The sequence below is a fragment of the Rhamphochromis sp. 'chilingali' genome, assembly GCF_963969265.1.
Source record: "Rhamphochromis sp. 'chilingali' genome assembly, chromosome: 19".
Taxonomy (NCBI): domain Eukaryota; kingdom Metazoa; phylum Chordata; class Actinopteri; order Cichliformes; family Cichlidae; genus Rhamphochromis; species Rhamphochromis sp. 'chilingali'.
Genome location: NC_137946.1, coordinates 12,785,829 through 12,802,974, shown reverse-complemented (window position 1 = coordinate 12,802,974; position 17,146 = coordinate 12,785,829). Strand labels below are relative to the sequence as shown.

The window sequence follows — 17,146 nt, the reverse complement described above, 5'->3', positions numbered from 1 at the left end:
TCTGTGCTTGGTGCTATGAGTGACAGTCATCTCGACAAAAATAAAAAGTTGTCGTTACTCAATACCAGTTTTAAAAATATGTAGTGAAAGGGTTGGTTAGTCAGCTATCTCTTTCAGTTCGCTTGTCATTCAAACACATTTTGGCGGGACTTGAATGCACCATACAAGCTGAGAGGGCATGTTTTTAGTTTCAAAACGTTCTGAGGGGGGGCTCAGCTGATTCAAAACACTGCCCTAAGCTTAAAAAAAGAAATATATTAGGGCCATTTGTACAGGTTTTTTTTTATTACTTCCATACAAATATAGCAAAAAATGTTAATGTACTCCTAAACTTTTTTTAGTTGAAGTATCTGGATGCCATCTTTAAAACTGTGGGGAATCCTAATGTAATGCACAACCACAACGTTCAGTAGCGCCATCTAGTGGCCAAGCCTTAACAACTCTACATGAGTGTCTCTCCCCCCTACTGCACTGTATGGCCCAGACAAACAGAAACCAGGAAGTGTTGCCAACATCTTATCATGCCAATCACTCTGTTTAAGGAAAAGTGAACAAAATGTGGAAGTGGGGCACTTTGAAACATCAACCTGTCAGTTTCCACTTTCTCAGACAATAGATCGAGCAGGGTGTTTTTAGACCAGAAAGGATCCGTGTGGCACGTTGTTAAACAGGTTGTTTAACTTTAAAAGCACTTCCTCTGAGAAGGGGTACAGGGTTCACGGTCTGATTGTGTTTTCTACTGTAAACTTGATCTCAGATCCTCAATACTGCTCACAGGTTATAGTTCTTGCAACCGGTCTGGGAAAACACAATCACTCATGACTGCAAGGTGTTTGTATGACCTGTGACACTTAAAGAATACAAAAATATTTTCATCTGCACATTTTCTTTGTCACACAAAGGTCATTAACAATCCATTCAGCTAAAGTGTTACTTGTTTTTAAAGTAAGTTACTCTAATGACCTTTTATAACAATATTTCAGTGTAACAAGAATAAATCAACACAACCATTTTATTTACATCACTTAATACCACTTGTGAATCACAAAAATATTGCATTGACTATGTGTGCAGCAACATTTCACTTCCTTTCAGGGCATTTTTCTCAATAGCATGACATCCAATATCTCCACTAAGTTCTCTCCTACAAGAGTCAAGAAACCAGGAAGGTTTTGACTGCCGCATAAACTGTATGAGTAATGATCACGGTGGCAAAGTCTCGCTTTAAAGTGTTGGTTTTATGTGACCACAAAGAGCAAATGCAGACATATTAAACCGTGTTAAGTTTATTCAAGGTAAACATCAGCCTCCTTAAGCACTTCCTCTTTTTGATGGAAGTAGTCCCTGAACCAGGATATATGCTCCTTCTTCTGCTGCACAGTCAGATAGGGGTTTCTGGACAGGCCGGTCACTACTAGCTCCATGAAGTGACGCACTGGCCCCTCACGAGGGAAGCCCTCCTCCAAGTGCTTCTCTAAGAAGATGTGCTCATGGAATGGGACCTTGGCTTCCTCTTCGAGGCCTAACACAGCAAGAATGAACAGTCAGTTTCTCTCTCAGAAAAATGTATTTTCCCCTCTTTTAAAAATAATGAAGTCAACCTTCGTTACTCACCAGCTTCATTGTTTACTGGGTACTGCCATAGTTTCCCTTCTTTGGTCCACTGGATCATTTCCTCAAACCCATTTCGAAGCATCTGATTGGTCGATAGAGACAACTGATTTGCAAAGTCCATGTCCCACAGAGTCGGCTTAGCTGAAAATATGATACAATGACGTTAAAAGCAAAAGATTTTGCAATGTGACATGAAATATGTTTACGGAGTGACAGGCATTAAAAGCATCACAGTCTTGACAAGCATTATTAAAGCACCATGCTTAACATGTTTGATACTGTGTCATGTTTCATCAGTTTAAGCTTGAAAAATCAACTGTCACTCATGACTTGCTTACTAGAAGTCTTCATGAGGAAGACCACTGTTAAGTCAGTGATCTTCTGGTGTGGTGCATACATTTTGAAGACAAACTTTAAAAATGTTTATTTTTAGGCGTTAACAATGAGACAAGTAACACCAAAAAGTGGCCTCTGTGAGCAAACATATGAAATGAACAGTAAGCTTCAAATTGAAAAAAAAGAAAGAAAAGAAAATCTAAATCCATCAATACCTGCTGCTGGTTCAATTCCATCTTCATCAGCAGAGGAGGTGAAGATGTTAAGTCTTTTCCCTAGCAACAAGTTCCTCCTTAAAAAAAGAAAGACATTAGACACAAGATCCATTAAAAACAACAACGAAAAAAACACAACAAAATTAGTGTGAAGAGCTGATAAAAATATTACCGTTTCCGAACACTGGACAGCTCGGAAGTGATTCCTCTGTAATGTGTATATCCTCGCCCGTCGTCATCAAACCGGATCTGATCGGCTGGCCAGGCATTCTGCCGGTTAGGATTCTTGCCTACTTTCATTTCAGCGATAATCACTCTGAGAAAATATTGTTTGATTATTTTTTGTTAAATAAGCTTTTCAGAAAAGAAAAACGGGGGGGGGGGAGTAACAATCTCATTAACTACAGTTATTGGGGACATACCCGAGGTTGTTAATGTCGCCTTTCTTCTGAGCCTCAGCGATTGCCTCGTGCTGCCTCAGCTGCCTGAGCAGCTCAGATTCAGCCTGGCTGTGGTTAGGCAGAGTGGAGGCAGCAGAAGATGCTGCAGCAACCAGATCAGGATCCAAAGTCTCACTAAAAACACAACCCAGGGGGGCACAAAATGAGTGAATGAAATGTGACAAAAGTATAGCTCCTAAGGTTTGGTTTTTAATTGTATGGACATAAGTATTGGGCTACTCTGAATTCAGGTGTTTTCATCTCCAATCAACCACTGATCCATGCAGTATACCTTTACAAACATTTGTGAATGAATGAGTCATTCTAAGGAGTTCATTGAAATCAAGTAGCTGTAATAATATGCAACAAGTCACATTAGTGGAGTTTCTTCCCTTCTAGAGATTCCACACTCAGCTGTATGTGGTATTGTTGCAAGGGAGAAACATTTTGGAACTACAGCAACTTAGCCATGAGCTGAGTCACCAAGTACTGAGGCGCACAGTGCATAGCACAGACTAAACCATTACAATCAGCACAAAAACTGTGTGCTGGGTGCTGGATGGCATAGGTTTCCATAGTTGAGCAGCTTGTGTAGGTCTAACATCTAGGTAGCCCAGTACTTTCCATGTGATGTAAGTAACTATAGATGAAATAAACTTGAAAGAGAATCATGTGGAGTGACTGCTGTTGTCATCTTACAACTTTATTGGCCAATGGTGTGAATAACACAAAAAACTTCAATAAGGCAATACAACCCTTCTCCAACTTCTCTCACCTCTGTGATGAATCATCCCCTGTAGCCTTCTGATACATACTGATGGTGCTCTCCATAGGTGCCGCCTTCGGCTTATATTGTGTAACAGACTCATAACTTTGCTTTGCCTTCAGGTTTTTGAGCTTCCTTTTGTTGGTGACTTCTACTTTCATGGCTCCAAGAAGATTCAGGAGACTCTCCTTCCCACTCTTAGCTGCATCATTCTTCGTTTTCGCTGGCTGCTTTGATGCAACCTGTTCAGTTTTAACATCTGTCTGCTGCTGTGTGGCGTCTCCATCATCTGCCTTTAACACCGCTGGCTCCTCCTTCAATTCGACCACCTCCGCTTGGTCACCCTCTTTAACTGCCTGTGTTTTCTGGTCTTGGTTATTCTTCTTTTCACAGAGCGAGCTTGAACTTGTGCTGAAGGTTTTTACCCCACATTTATTTGTAACCCTGTGTCGAGAGATAAACAGATTTGTGCATCAGAAGGAGCCAAATCTGAAAAGGTCACGATTCAGACTTTTGATAATTATTACATTAACACAATATCATCAATATTGAACGTAATAAATGCAAAGGAGGGGGCAACAGTGTCTGGAAAAAATAACATTATTATACATTATAGATTTGTATGCAATTCCATGCAGTTTTAATCTACACCATTTACAAGCATACCGCTTAAAGACAACATGACAACTTGTGATGCTTTGCATATATCTTATATAATATACATATTAGTCTGTGCATCTATACGTGAATCAAACTTTTTTTTTTTCAGGTCCGTGCGATTAACTTCACATACACATTACCATGGAAACAACCGCCTGAAGAGCTGTCAGTCAAGACGTCCATCCCCCTCTTTAGGCTAGAATAAGCTAGTTGCTAGCCACATGCTACTCTTGTTTAACGAAACAAGCAAAACTCAGCATATTTCGTTTGTACTGTGGCAACCTGTTCTTTGACATTAAGAAGCTCGGCAGCTGAGTCTCACGGTCATTAGTTACTCTGTTTCACAGTGTGGCCCGTTCAATCACAGCTAACAGTCACATGGTTACCTCACCTGAAAACCGTCTTGTCACATTTAGCTGCTAAAACACACGAGTCGTAGACATTGACTGAAGAACTTCGAGGCGCCAACAAAGTCCGAAATATAATTCTGTACATTGTGGCTTGTTGTGATGTCCTTCCACGCTCCTGTCGTTTACCTCCGTTGTTACCACATAAGGTCACCCCTGTAAACTTTAAGAGAATGACAGTTCCGTTCCAGGATGTGCAAAGACTCGATGTTTGCTCTTCAACGTAAGAGTGCCGAGTTTTAATTTAGTCTGGATTTATTTGTAACATTGGCAATCTCAATATTAAAGTAAATTTAATTAATTTCTTTAACATTTTAGTTGATTTGATTTTTAAATAAACTTTAGGCGGTTACTGTCAGTAGTATAGTCTCGCGAGACCGCAACCGGAACGTGAGTCAAAATGGCGACGAAACACAACCGCTCATTCACGAACTGAGGTCTCAGCTGCAGTCCGTGAATTAGTTTCTTATTTGCATCAAGAGATGGATATTCAGAGAGAAGAAATAGCTTCGCAAAATCAGCATTTTTGTAAACATTGATTGTTTTTATTCGCATAAGTTCCTGCTTATATTCAGAGAGGAGAAAGCAACTTCACACAGGTAAAACGTCAACGGAAGCTAAGTTATTAGCATGCAAGCTAACATGCTTAAAAATTAGCTTACCGCAAGTTAGTGTGAAATAAGTATATATTTATTCAGAAGCGTAAAGTTACCATAATTTCTTTATTTTTCACTGATCTTAGGTTCCAGTGAATATATATAAAGTGTGGCTTGTGTGTTACATGTTGTAGTTCGCTGTTGTTCCGTCAGTGTGAACAAACCCGCTCCTTGGAGCTCAGTGTGTTTGTTTACCTACAAAGTATTTGGAAAAGAGGAACTTGGACAATCTTTAAATCACTTAACATTATATTAAATGTGTAGTCTTCGCCTCCACATTAAGTTTCACAGTCTTTTTTTTAAGATTTTAGATTTTATTTGATGGGTGTAATTACAACGCGCTAGCTTTGCAATACCTCCAGTCCTGTGAAATACCGTGGACTTGTTTTCATGATAACGTTGTATATCATCTTAAGAACAAGCTCCAAAGACGTAATTGGTGTAGTTTTAAAACACGACTTCTCTCCTGTTGAGGTTTTGTTCGGTCTGTTATCGTTGCATTTACGTTAACAAATACATGCGAAACTTAGAGAATGTGTCTGACAGCAAATATGCTGTTGCTACCACAGGATCTATTATGAATAAGTTTTGTTGTGCTTTAACATTTGTTGCTGACCAGAAAGTTACTGTTGTCTCAGCAAACCTCCAAATAGTTTTTCATATATTTGAGATTCTCTTATAACCCCTGCCAATCACCAGACGAGATTTTAGATCAGTGTTTGGGTCATTGTTGCACATCTCTACTATATAATAAGCCGTTATTGTATGCAGTGTCTTGAAGGGGTTCCTTTTGTGTGATTATCCACCTTAATGGTTTTGTCGTAGGGACTGCCCATCATTAATGAAAAGGGTTTTGGATGAGGGTCTCCTTGGAGATGTGTAGCTGTGAGGGGTTTTTTTATGGTGAAACGCAATGGGACAATCTGTGTAGTTATTGCATTGAGTCTCGGAAACTAAAAGCACTACAAAAATGATCTACAAAAGGAAATATCTATAGTAAGTGAATTTAGCCTAAATGTCCTGGTTTGGTGGGTATGTAAACAAAGAGGAAAGAACATTGTACTTAGATCTGTGCAGGTATTCTGAGGAATATTCACTAAGCACCTCTAACATTCCCAATATACTTCAGGCCCAACAATAGCCACAGTAATCACACATAAAACCAATGTAAGGGAGCTGGGTTATCAGAACAAGACTCAGCTGTACACCTGCACTTAAAGGAAAAAGTACACTCTTTTGAAGATACTAATGTTCACATTTTGGATAGAGAAGCCACAAAGTTTGAAATATGAGTAAAGGATGCTTCCTATGTGCACCTATAGCAACTGAGGTGGTGGACTATATAACAGTCAGCTATAATGCATTCTTGAGATCAATTCGCACTCACACCTTGACCCATGTCATCTTAATGGCTCACATGATGGGCAGGCTTAGCTGACATGTTACAGAGAATTCACAGCATGGCATGTGACCTTAGTGTGTCACACCCTGAAACTTGTGACCCTGATGACACGAAGACAGAGTGGGTCAGTGACATTCAGGACCACCTTCAAGGTGGCAACACATTAGAAGTTAAATACCTGGGAATCCTCATCAGCCTTTAGAACTGAAGAAGCCTTTTCAATGAGAGCTGAAATGTCTCCCAAGACCCTACAAGAACAAGTCCACTTGCCTTCAAAGGAAGCTTTTAAGACTTGATTATAAGCTATTTATAATCAGAACTCTGTCAACAACATAGTATCACACTGTGATTGTTACTTTAAGTCCATTTGAGTATCTACAATTGGCTATGAACTATTAGAATTTTGTGTTTTAGTTCTAAGTGTGATCTTGACTTTGTGTGTGTGTCTACGAGAGGTTATATTTACAGACCTGTGTGCTTTCTTATGTCAGCCATGGCGGAAGAACGTCGGCAGAAGCACTGTTCGGTCGTCCTGCCTACAGAGTCAATGAAGGCCATGGCAGAGTCTGTGGGAGTGGGGCAGTTACAGGAGGACAGCTGTGTAGCTCTAAGTGAAGAGGTCAGCTACAGAATAAAAGAAATTGCACAGGTAAAGTATGAATTATCAGAGAAAATATTGCCTTTTATTTATGTGGAAGAAAAATGCTCAAAAAACAGTTACTGGAAAATCCAGATTTATATTTAAATCCTCTTTGGTGGTTTTTTTTCTCCTTTTACATAGGATGCTTTGAAATTTATGCACCATGGGAAGAGACGTAAATTAACCACCAGCGATATAGACAATGCTCTCAAATTAAAAAATGTGGAAGTAAGTGAGAACTTGTGTGTTTTTAAATTAAGTACTTTTTGCTGGCTTATTAAGTGATTTGATGGATGCAGTTGGAAGGCAAGCAAGTCTCAATTAATTCCTTTCGGTACAGCCCCTGTATGGCTTCCAGTCGCAAGAGTTTATCCCTTTTCGTTTTGCGAGTGGCGGTGGAAGAGAGCTTCATTTCTACGAGGAAAAGGAAGTTGACCTCAGTGACATTATAAACACGCCTCTTCCCAGAGTCCCACTAGATGTGTCTCTTAAAGGTATTCAGAGAGTCAATTTTTTTTTGTATATTTTTGTCCAGTAGTATATTTAACTTGTACTCTGTGCTTGTTTGTTCATCACCAGCTCACTGGTTAAGTATTGAGGGGATGCAACCAGCTATTCCAGAAAATCCACCACCAGGTTAGCGCTGACCAGATTTTTTTCTATTAAAGTACAAAGTTAAATATCTGGAGAAGAAACGTAGACACATTAGATATATTTTGTTTCCTTTTTAGCAACAAAAGAGCAACAGAAAGTTGAATCTACAGAGCCTCTCAAAGTAGTCAAACCTGGTCAGGAGGAGGAAGGTACGATTCAAGGCAAGGGTCAGGGCACAACAACTCCTGACGGTAAAGGTCAGTGTCTTGTTTTCTATTTAACTTTTTTTTTCTCTTACATTTCCCTGCTTTAGTTCATTTCAGTTTTGCCTTCACAATGCTTGTTGATAATGTTTATCTGTATCCGTCTTGTTCAGGAAAGGAAAAGGGTCTAATAAGGTTGAAACCACGCAGCACTCATGAGCTTTCTGTTGAACAGCAGCTCTACTACAAGGAAATCACAGAAGCATGTGTTGGATCCTGTGAAGCTAAGAGAGCTGTAAGTTCTGCCTCTACTTTATATTAGTATTTTGTATTATTGAACATTTTAGTAATGCTTTTGTTTTATTAATGAAAACTACAAATGTATTATACAATAAATATATATATAAAAATATAATATAACTTAAACTTGTGCATAAAACAAAATGCCCTTCACTGTTTTTTCTTGGAAGGCCAAAAAAAAGAGTTCTGTCTGAGTTTAAGTGAGTTTAAATGAGTATCTGGCGATTGCAAAGAAGAAAAGCGAACATATCCACATTCTCTGCTGTCAGCTTTCAGCAAACTGCCTAATTCTTCATGCCAGACTAAGTTAACAGGTCATCTGCACACATTCGAGTTTATTTACAATTCGCTGTCCAAAACTGACAGCGGTGGATGGAGCAGCTACAGAGTAGAGCAGGGCGATATGGCCAAAAATATTTATCACGATATATATTTGAAAATTTGCGATAACGATATAACTGACGATATAATTGATGCGAGACAAAATACAACTCCACAACATTACTAGCGCAAAAAGACAACCTTCCATTTATTTTCACGTAAACAAGAAGCTGGTTTTTATGTACATTAAAGCTTTATAAAAATGTATCAGTGCAAATGCAAATTCCTTGCTGAAAGTTTAACTCAAAGGCATTTCCAGTAGAAATGGGCTGACATATCCTGAGCATAACCATGTATAATATCCACTGAAGTTAAAAAGAGGTGCTTTGCAACATTAAACTGCAGTGTGCAGTACGCATTTTTCGGACCATAAGGTGCACGGGATTATAAGGCACATTAAGCGAAACAAAGCAGTCAGATAAATCAAACTTTATTAAACTCATTCTTCTTGCTTCCTCCACTTCTGTACCATTGATTCATTAATGTTGAATTCTCTGGCAGCTGCTCTATTCCCATGTTGTTGCAGTATATTAATGACTAACCTCGTATTGTGGATGGATTATCTCAGTTGTTCTCCTGACTGAAGTTTGGTCCGTTTACAGCATCCGGACATGCGATTGCATTTGTCTCTAACCATGAGGAACCTTCACGTTAACTTTTATAAGTGGAAAAGTGTTAGTGTTCGTCCTCCAGCTTCACTGTTTATGTTATGCTAACATAGCTGTGTCGCTAGCGATCACGTAGCACATCATTATATACCAGCTAGCCCAACTTCAGTAACCCTACAAACGTCACTGCTGTTTAGTTTCCTGTCTTCATTTATGTTGGAAGTGATAGCAGAGCTGCACGTTTGATTTTTTTCAGAAATCTCTCAGTCAGAACATGCAATATCATGCTTAGGTAACTAGCGAAACTAGCGAGCTAACTTCCGCTAGCTTCCTGCTAACTTCTAACTCCGTTAAATGTAATAACTTTTGTTTTCATGGATGCCTGGAAGTTAAACTTCATAGTTACACCTGGTAAAGCAGCAATGCTGATCGTTTTATTAAAGATGAAATAATTTAGACAGTTTTCAACTCTCAGTGATGCTGCAGTGTTGTTTGACCTGAAGTCAAATATACGGAGTTTGGGACCCAGATTACTCCCAGATTTAAGAGCATCTTAGTCCGACAAATACGACAATAACAACGGCCGCTTGCATGTTCTGCAAAAAAATGTGCTTTGTTGTGTATCTGACGGACAAACACCAAACCAGTTCCACATCATGGAAGTTGCACCATTTTTACAAACCAATTCTGGTTCCTCAACAATCGGCCATGTGCGTATGAAAACAAAGGCACTGCGCATGCGCGTTTTACTCCCATTCTATCGCGATATTTCATTTTCCTATCGTTGCCTAACATTATACCGGTATTACCGTGAACGGTATGATATGGCCCAGCCCTACTACAGAGCTCTCTTTTCTTCATGTTGGAGCTTGTTGATCAGGTGGTTTGATGAAGGACTAAAGCTAACTTTTCCCAGTGAAGCTTTTAATGGTAAGCACAGAAACATGTGCTGCTGTTTTGGATGCCTAGAAAATCTAATGGCGCAGCCTCTGTGCACTTTGTGTGTGTGTGTGTGTGTGTGTGTGTGTGTGTGTGTGTGTGTGTGTGTACAGACTGTGGCCCCACATTAAACTACTAACATGGTGATAGTTGAGTCCTACAGAGTCATGGATTTCTAAAAGCATTAAAAAAAAATGTCATCTGGGATTTTTTTTTTTTTTATTTAGTTGTTTGTGTTACTTATTCTAAAACGGGTTGTTGTTGTTGTTATAAAGTAAAATAGTAGTGCAGTCTAATTCTGTCATACTATCAAAAAGTTATTTCAGGCCAGTTTGTCACCTGACTTCTCTTTTTAAAAATGTTTGTATATATTTCGCACAGGAAGCCTTACAGAGTATTGCTACCGATCCTGGACTTTATCAGATGCTTCCAAGATTCAGCACATTTATTTCTGAGGGCGTAAGCACATTTCCAACATCTTGTCTTCTCAACCATTTCTTTACCTCACAAAAAAGCCCTGAGCATATTTGTGTTCAAAGTGCTGACCTTAGGCTCTCTTCAAAGGTGCGTGTAAACGTGGTGCAAAACAACTTGGCTCTCCTGATTTATCTGATGCGGATGGTCAAAGCTCTGATGGACAACCCCACCCTGTATCTGGAAAAATACGTAAGTGATGGAAACAAATACAATGTTGTATTATTTTATGAAGCTTGTAACCCAAAACATACTTTCAATGTGATATTCAATTTTTTTTTTCTCTTTTTCTCTCCATCTACAGCTCCATGAGCTCATCCCGGCTGTGGTAACCTGTATTGTGAGTAAGCAGCTGTGTTTGCGACCGGATGTTGACAACCACTGGGCTTTACGGGACTTTGCTGCTCGTCTTATGGCCCAAAGTTGTAAAACCTTCAGTACAACAACCAACAACATTCAGTCTCGTATTACCAAGACTTTTACCAAGGTGAAGTTTTTCTTTGGTAATAAATATGTTGTTCCCATATTGAAGATGTTTTGATATTTTATATATATAGTGAAATGCACAGAGCAGTTAGGGTTAGGGTGATTGGCAGTAATAAATTGGCTATAGGTGTGAATGGGTGTCTGTTGCTCTCTTATCCTTACGAGAGATTTGCAACCTGTCCAGAATGAGCACCAACTTGTATCTTATGATGGCTGGAATAGACTTCATAAGAGACTAAATTGGATATGTGGAAAAGGGGGGATGGAGGGAATCATGCAGAGTATAAATTTGTTTAACTCTCTATCAAGTATTAAACAGGCTCTCTGGATGTATTTCATAATTTTGGCTGTAATACTTTTAAAATGACAAAATAATTCTCTTCTTTCAGCAACCATTCCATTTATCTCTGTTCTTTTTCTCTTTCATTTTCCCAAATAGTACTGTGAAGTGCACATGGTGTAGTGTAGGCGGTGTTAATTTGTCTGTCAGAAGTTAAACTAAATAGCTTCACAGTTTCTCAAAATCTAATTGATGACAGTGTAAAAATGCAGGTATGCATCAAGCTGTGTTGTGCAAGTATGTCTTAAAATTATTAATAATAATAATCAGTAACCAAATATGTCATTGCCAATTTGTAAAAAAACAAACAAATTCTAGTTGTATTTTAATGTTGTTTAAGAGTGTATCTACCCTTTTGCTCTTTAGTCTGATGGAATCTTACTGGCCCTGTTTTGTGAGCGTTGTTTAAGCAGGTGTGAACTTGGTAATCTCCTGTTGCGACTGAAGCGCTCTGAAGCTTTTCTTTGTGCTTTGCATTCTTACGTAGTAACAGTTCGATAATAAACCTTTACCTCACAAATGTATCCTCTAGTCCAGGACACAACAGTTGAAAATTCTCATGTGATTCACAGGGAGGCTTTGTAGCTTTTTTGGACTGATTCAGAACAGGCAGTCAAACACCAAGTAGGAAAACACAGCAAAACACATGAATCCACTTTTTTTTCTTCTTCCAGAGTTGGCTGGATGATAAAACGCAGTGGACGACACGGTACGGCTGCATCGCTGGACTTGCAGAACTGGGACCAGATGTGAGTGGGGTTTTGTTTCCTCTTCTTCTTGTTCTGTCTGTTGCAGTGAAACCAACCTGCTGTTTTTATCTTTTATCCTCTGTAGGTGATAAAGACATTGATAATTCCTCGGCTTGCTGTAGAAGGTGCTCGGATCAAAGCAGTGATGGAAGGACCTGTGATCTCTAATATCGATAAGATAGGAGCTGAACATGTTCAAAGCCTCCTACTGGTAATATATGAACTTTTCTGAGTCTCATACATTAGTTTGTAAACTAGAGCAGTCCAAACAGATTACATAAACCCTGAGATTGTTATTAAAGTGTTTTGTTTTCCCTTCTCCTTTTTACAAAGAAACATTGTGCCAGTGTTATTGCCAAATTGCGATCTCCGCCTGACAACGTGGAGCAGTATCGCACAGAATATGGTTATCTCGGACCCATGCTTTGCTCCCATGTAATGAAGGCCAGGACTCAAGCAGCACTGCAAGCTCAGCAAGTCAACAGAACGACATTAACAATCACTCAGGTATAACTTACACCCAGTTATCACCAAAGTATCCTATACCATACCATCATTTATTTATATAGCAATTTAAAAACAACACACGGCCGACCAAAGTGCTGTACAGCAGAAATACTAAAAGTATATAAGTAAAACTATATGAATAATTATTATTATTTTTAATTTACAATTAACAACTAAATAACAGTGTCAGTTACCCGCTAATTCAAAAGTGAGGGAATGAAAATAAGTTTTGATTCTGGATTTAAAGACCACCACTGAAGAAGATTGCCTGATGTGAAGAGGAAGATGATTCCAAAGCTTCGGGGCAACAATAGAGAATGCTCAGTCTCCTCTAAGTTTCAGCCAAGACTGAGAGCAACAGCTGCTCAGGCTAACCGGCGTGAACGAGGGGGGACATAGGGCTTCGGCAGGTCGGACACATATACGGGCGCCAGACCATTTAAGGATTTAAAAAAAACAGTAAAAGGGTTTTTAAAATGGATTCTAAATTCAATTGGAAGCCAGTGTAAGGAGGCCAGAACTGGAGTAAAATGCTCAAATTTTCTTTCACCAGTTAAAATCCGTGCGGCAGCATTTTGCACCAGTTGCACCAGAGTTCCCTGGCTAACCTTTATTAAAAGGGAGTTAGAGTAAACCAAGGGTGAGGTTATAAAAGCATGATGGCAGTTTCCAAGTCATGCCTGGGGAAAAAAAGGCTTAAGCTTTGACAGACGTCTGAGGTAATAGAATGAAGATTTTCACCACTCCATTTACGTGGCTGTTAAAATGTAAATGAATGTATATTTAAAAATACTTATCTGTAATAAGAGAATTCAAAATTAAAATGGCATATTAAGATTATTACAAGTGCTTTTGGTAACTAGTACGTTTGCCTTCGTTTAATAATGAACAATGACACTTTCTTTCAGCCGCGTCCCACCCTTTCAGTCTCACAAAGCGGGCTAAGTGGGTCATCAGGTCCTCGCACTCCCAGCATCATTAAGGTCCCAAGCTCCCTCACACTGATGTCGCCACGACCTGGTACCCCATCACAGCCATCTCCTCCAGCTACTAAGTACATTGTTATGGCAACCAGTGCAGGAGCTGCCTCAACTCAGCAGGTGATTTTAGTTTTTTACCACCACTACAGGAAATCTTTATAAACTGTTTTTCCATAAAGGCACAAAGCCTTTCTCATATACTTGACCTTCATATTGGCATGATAATGTGCCAGATTTGACATTTTATAAATGCTTAGTGTTACAAAATGGAAACGCAGTGACAAAACTTACTGAATAAAGATTGCTGTTGATGATTGTGACTTCTAATAAAATCTACAACTGCTTGCATGTTTTTTGTCTATCGTCAGGTCATAACTCTCAGCTCTTCACAGTCAGCTTCACCAGTAACTAGTACTGTTCCCAGTGCTACATCTACCTTGCAGCCTTTGGTAAAACTGGAGCCTGGCAGTGGCCCTGGACTGACAGCTTCACGACCTCTGCAGAAGTACATAGTCGTGTCTCTTCCCTCGTCTGCCTCGTCGTCTTTGGAGACTAAGAGCTCTGTGCTACCCACCTCAATCTCCTCAAGTTCACTAGATGGAGGGATGAAGCTGGAACGGTCCGAGTCTCCTGGAGCAAGCACACAGTCGCCACACTGAGACTTGTATGAGTAGTGGAGATTCCTATCAAGTTGGAGCACCTGAGCACACAAGGAGATTTGTTTGGGCTGAACTTAATGGGGCAACCTCTGAGGTGATATGAGGGGGCAATATCTGAACTCTTGACTGATTGAGAGAAAATGTGACCAGAGGTAAATATGTTGATGCCCGATGAAAACCGACCAATCTGTGACATCTTCACTGTTTCAGCTTATATTCAAATTGATTTCATGTTTCTTTTTTACCCTAAAATAAATGATTTTTTATTAAATCTTTCAACTGTATGTGATTTTTACATTTCTGTTGTCATTTTAAGTGATTCTTTGGTATTGTCATTTTTGGTATGGATGGCTCTCAGAGTTTGTAAATTGCTGCCAACATCCAATATCTGAGCTTGCAAAACAATCCACATGGGCACCAAGTCAGTGCAATAAATGAAAAAGGTGCAGTACAGTGAGGACAAACAACAGAAATGCTACAGTAGAGGGATTCTGCTCTAGTCACATAAAAACTTGGCTATTTTAATTACAGCTTGCCAATTTTTTTGTACTCTTTATATTTTCAGATGAAATTTAAATATATAACTCCAAACTTGCATTAAATTTGAGGAAAATATGTATGAATTTGTATAAATCAAGTTTGCTGCTACATTGTTGTGTGTAAATGGGTCTAATGTGTAATGAAAGGCAGCTTTAAGCCCAAAGGTTATAAGATAACCTGCAAAAAAAGACTCAGCCTCAACAAAACTTAGTTTGAATTCAAAGTACCCATAAAAAAGTTTTTAAAAAAAGATTCAATCCTGCATTTGAAATGTTGAGCGAAAGGTCACTGAATGCAGAATGATTTCTGTCAGCAAGTGAAAACTGCAGAATAATGCCTTTTGTTTTATATACTGCAATATTTATAGAGATGACATATAGTGTTACTTTGTGGTAAATATGAATTTTAAAGGCTTTTCTTTGCTTAAGTCAATAAAGAAAAATAGAGGCCACAACTGCGTTGTTTTACTTTTATTAGACCTTTGAAAGTAAAAACGGTGAAAGAAGTACAATTCTTTTGCAGCTGTTAAAGTTTTCAAATACAGTGAAAATGAAACGTTGAGGCAGTTCACCCCCAAAGTAAAAGCTGCACCTATTGGAATTCTTTCAGTAAATTTAAGAGCTGAACCACATACACAAGCAAATACAGTAGTTTAAATACTGGACACTTTTCATATCTTTCTATTACTTTCACACAGCTAGTCTCCTGTGTTGTGTGATGAGGGTTGTGATTCACGTGTACATATACATAATCTTTTTTTGTTTGTTTTTGGGGTTGTTTTTTTTTAATGTTTTTGACTGAGCTCACTTGTCACTTCGGGTGACTATTATCACAATAGGAGAAAAAATTTCAATATTTAAATTTCTTGAAGCTTTTAACTGTACCATAAATAAAATAAGAACATTAACATTTGTTGTTTTAGTTGGAAAGCCATGTATGGCTGAATGGTTGTAATTGTCCATGGGTTATCCATAACCTTTTTGTTGAGCCTTTAAAGGGGGCTCAGTGTATATAGAAAAAATAGTGGGAGCTCACTCCCATTAGCTGTTTTCACAAACTTTTAATTTCAGGGTTTTTTTTTGTTTGTTTGTTTTTTTAGGGCCCCATAAAGCCTGTTGTGTTCTGACGTGTCATATAAGTTGACAGGTTAAAAATCCAATATCTGTCAACTAAAGAACAAGAAAAACCAGTAGTTTAACTTTTTAAAAATGATATTCAAGAAAAATGACTAAGCACCCTAAAAACAAACAAACAAAAGTATAAGTACGAACTTATGAAATTTGTTCATATTTAAGCAATTTGCTCATTTATGTGGTTCAACACTTACTGCAACTTTGGAGGTTTACTTTTTACTGTCTTTGTGTGCGGTTTGTTTGAAAAGGAGCAGGCGGATATTTTTGTACTTGTACTATTTTAAATGCACGTAAGTGCTCCTAATTGTGCGAAATTTTGTTGTTGGTAGTTGTAAAATGGGGCTCATATAAAGACTTATTGCCTTATCCAAATCGAAAGGCATACAAAACGGTAATAATAATAAAAATCAATCAATCAATAAATAAATAAATAATAAATTTTTTAAAGTTCCAAAATTATTTTGACCTTTATTTTGAAGGCGGAAGTATCAAGGCGTGTACAGACTTTTTTTTTTTTTTTTTTTTTTTTTACCGCGTAGCTTTTTTAGAGCTGAAAACTGGCAAAAAAAACCCCTGAAACTCTGCAATTACTGTAGACATGAATTTCAAAATACGGCGTGCTGCGAAGGAAGACTGCAAAGACATATCGAGGATGATAATGGTGAATTATAGTTAACTTATCTCTGTTTTTCCCACTTCGCAGTACTTTGATAGGGCTCTGTTAAACGTTAGCTCAATATCTGAAATGTTAGATTTTGTTTCCTAATAATTCTCCAGAGTGTGTTTCTCAGTTGACATAACGGTAAAACGGCATTTTTCAGGATTTGGCGATTTATGAAAAGATGCCTGACCAAGTGAAGATTTCGCATGAAGGTAATTCTCCCATTAGTTAAATGTTACGGAAAGTAAAGATTTATTTGTCTAAAAGCATACCGTTTTTTTCTGTATAACTTTTAATGATGACTTTTTAAACCGACTGCAAAAGCATATGTATAATATGATGAACCATTGTTATATAATTTTGTTATATAATGACTGGCAGTCAGACCACAGTCCTTAAATCGAGTGCAGCCATGTTTACACTTAATAAGTAACTAGCAAGGGTTAAACTCCCAAC

The 17,146-nt window shown here is 38.4% G+C and overlaps 3 protein-coding genes across 3 annotated transcripts in view; 2 read left to right on the top strand and 1 right to left on the bottom strand.

Annotated features, from left to right (window-relative positions):
* Positions 1 to 404: 404 nt before the first annotated feature.
* On the bottom strand, positions 405 to 4,603 carry mrps31 (mitochondrial ribosomal protein S31). Its single transcript, XM_080866437.1, has 7 exons — positions 4,423 to 4,603; positions 3,381 to 3,815; positions 2,588 to 2,740; positions 2,338 to 2,481; positions 2,166 to 2,242; positions 1,615 to 1,755; positions 405 to 1,522 (listed from the first exon to the last, which is right to left on the bottom strand). The coding sequence occupies exons 1-7, from the start codon at positions 4,524 to 4,526 to the stop codon at positions 1,287 to 1,289; spliced, it is 1,290 nt and encodes a 429-aa protein (XP_080722563.1). The 5' UTR covers positions 4,527 to 4,603; the 3' UTR covers positions 405 to 1,286.
* A 216-nt stretch (positions 4,604 to 4,819) lies between these two features.
* taf6 (TAF6 RNA polymerase II, TATA box binding protein (TBP)-associated factor) lies at positions 4,820 to 14,635 on the top strand. Its single transcript, XM_080866436.1, has 15 exons — positions 4,820 to 5,037; positions 6,988 to 7,145; positions 7,278 to 7,364; positions 7,477 to 7,630; positions 7,716 to 7,772; positions 7,868 to 7,987; positions 8,107 to 8,228; positions 10,543 to 10,620; positions 10,726 to 10,827; positions 10,940 to 11,122; positions 12,136 to 12,210; positions 12,296 to 12,421; positions 12,544 to 12,717; positions 13,626 to 13,817; positions 14,066 to 14,635. The coding sequence occupies exons 2-15, from the start codon at positions 6,990 to 6,992 to the stop codon at positions 14,354 to 14,356; spliced, it is 1,917 nt and encodes a 638-aa protein (XP_080722562.1). The 5' UTR covers positions 4,820 to 5,037; positions 6,988 to 6,989; the 3' UTR covers positions 14,357 to 14,635.
* Positions 14,636 to 16,560: 1,925 nt separating this feature from the next.
* Positions 16,561 to 17,146, top strand: part of LOC308386571 (thialysine N-epsilon-acetyltransferase-like) — a 7,883-nt gene continuing 7,297 nt past the window's right edge. The window contains exons 1-2 of the mRNA XM_080866204.1: positions 16,561 to 16,690; positions 16,851 to 16,902. Coding sequence (XP_080722330.1) covers positions 16,628 to 16,690; positions 16,851 to 16,902 — 115 coding nt within the window. The 5' untranslated portion in view covers positions 16,561 to 16,627. The remainder of the gene's footprint in view (positions 16,691 to 16,850; positions 16,903 to 17,146) is intronic.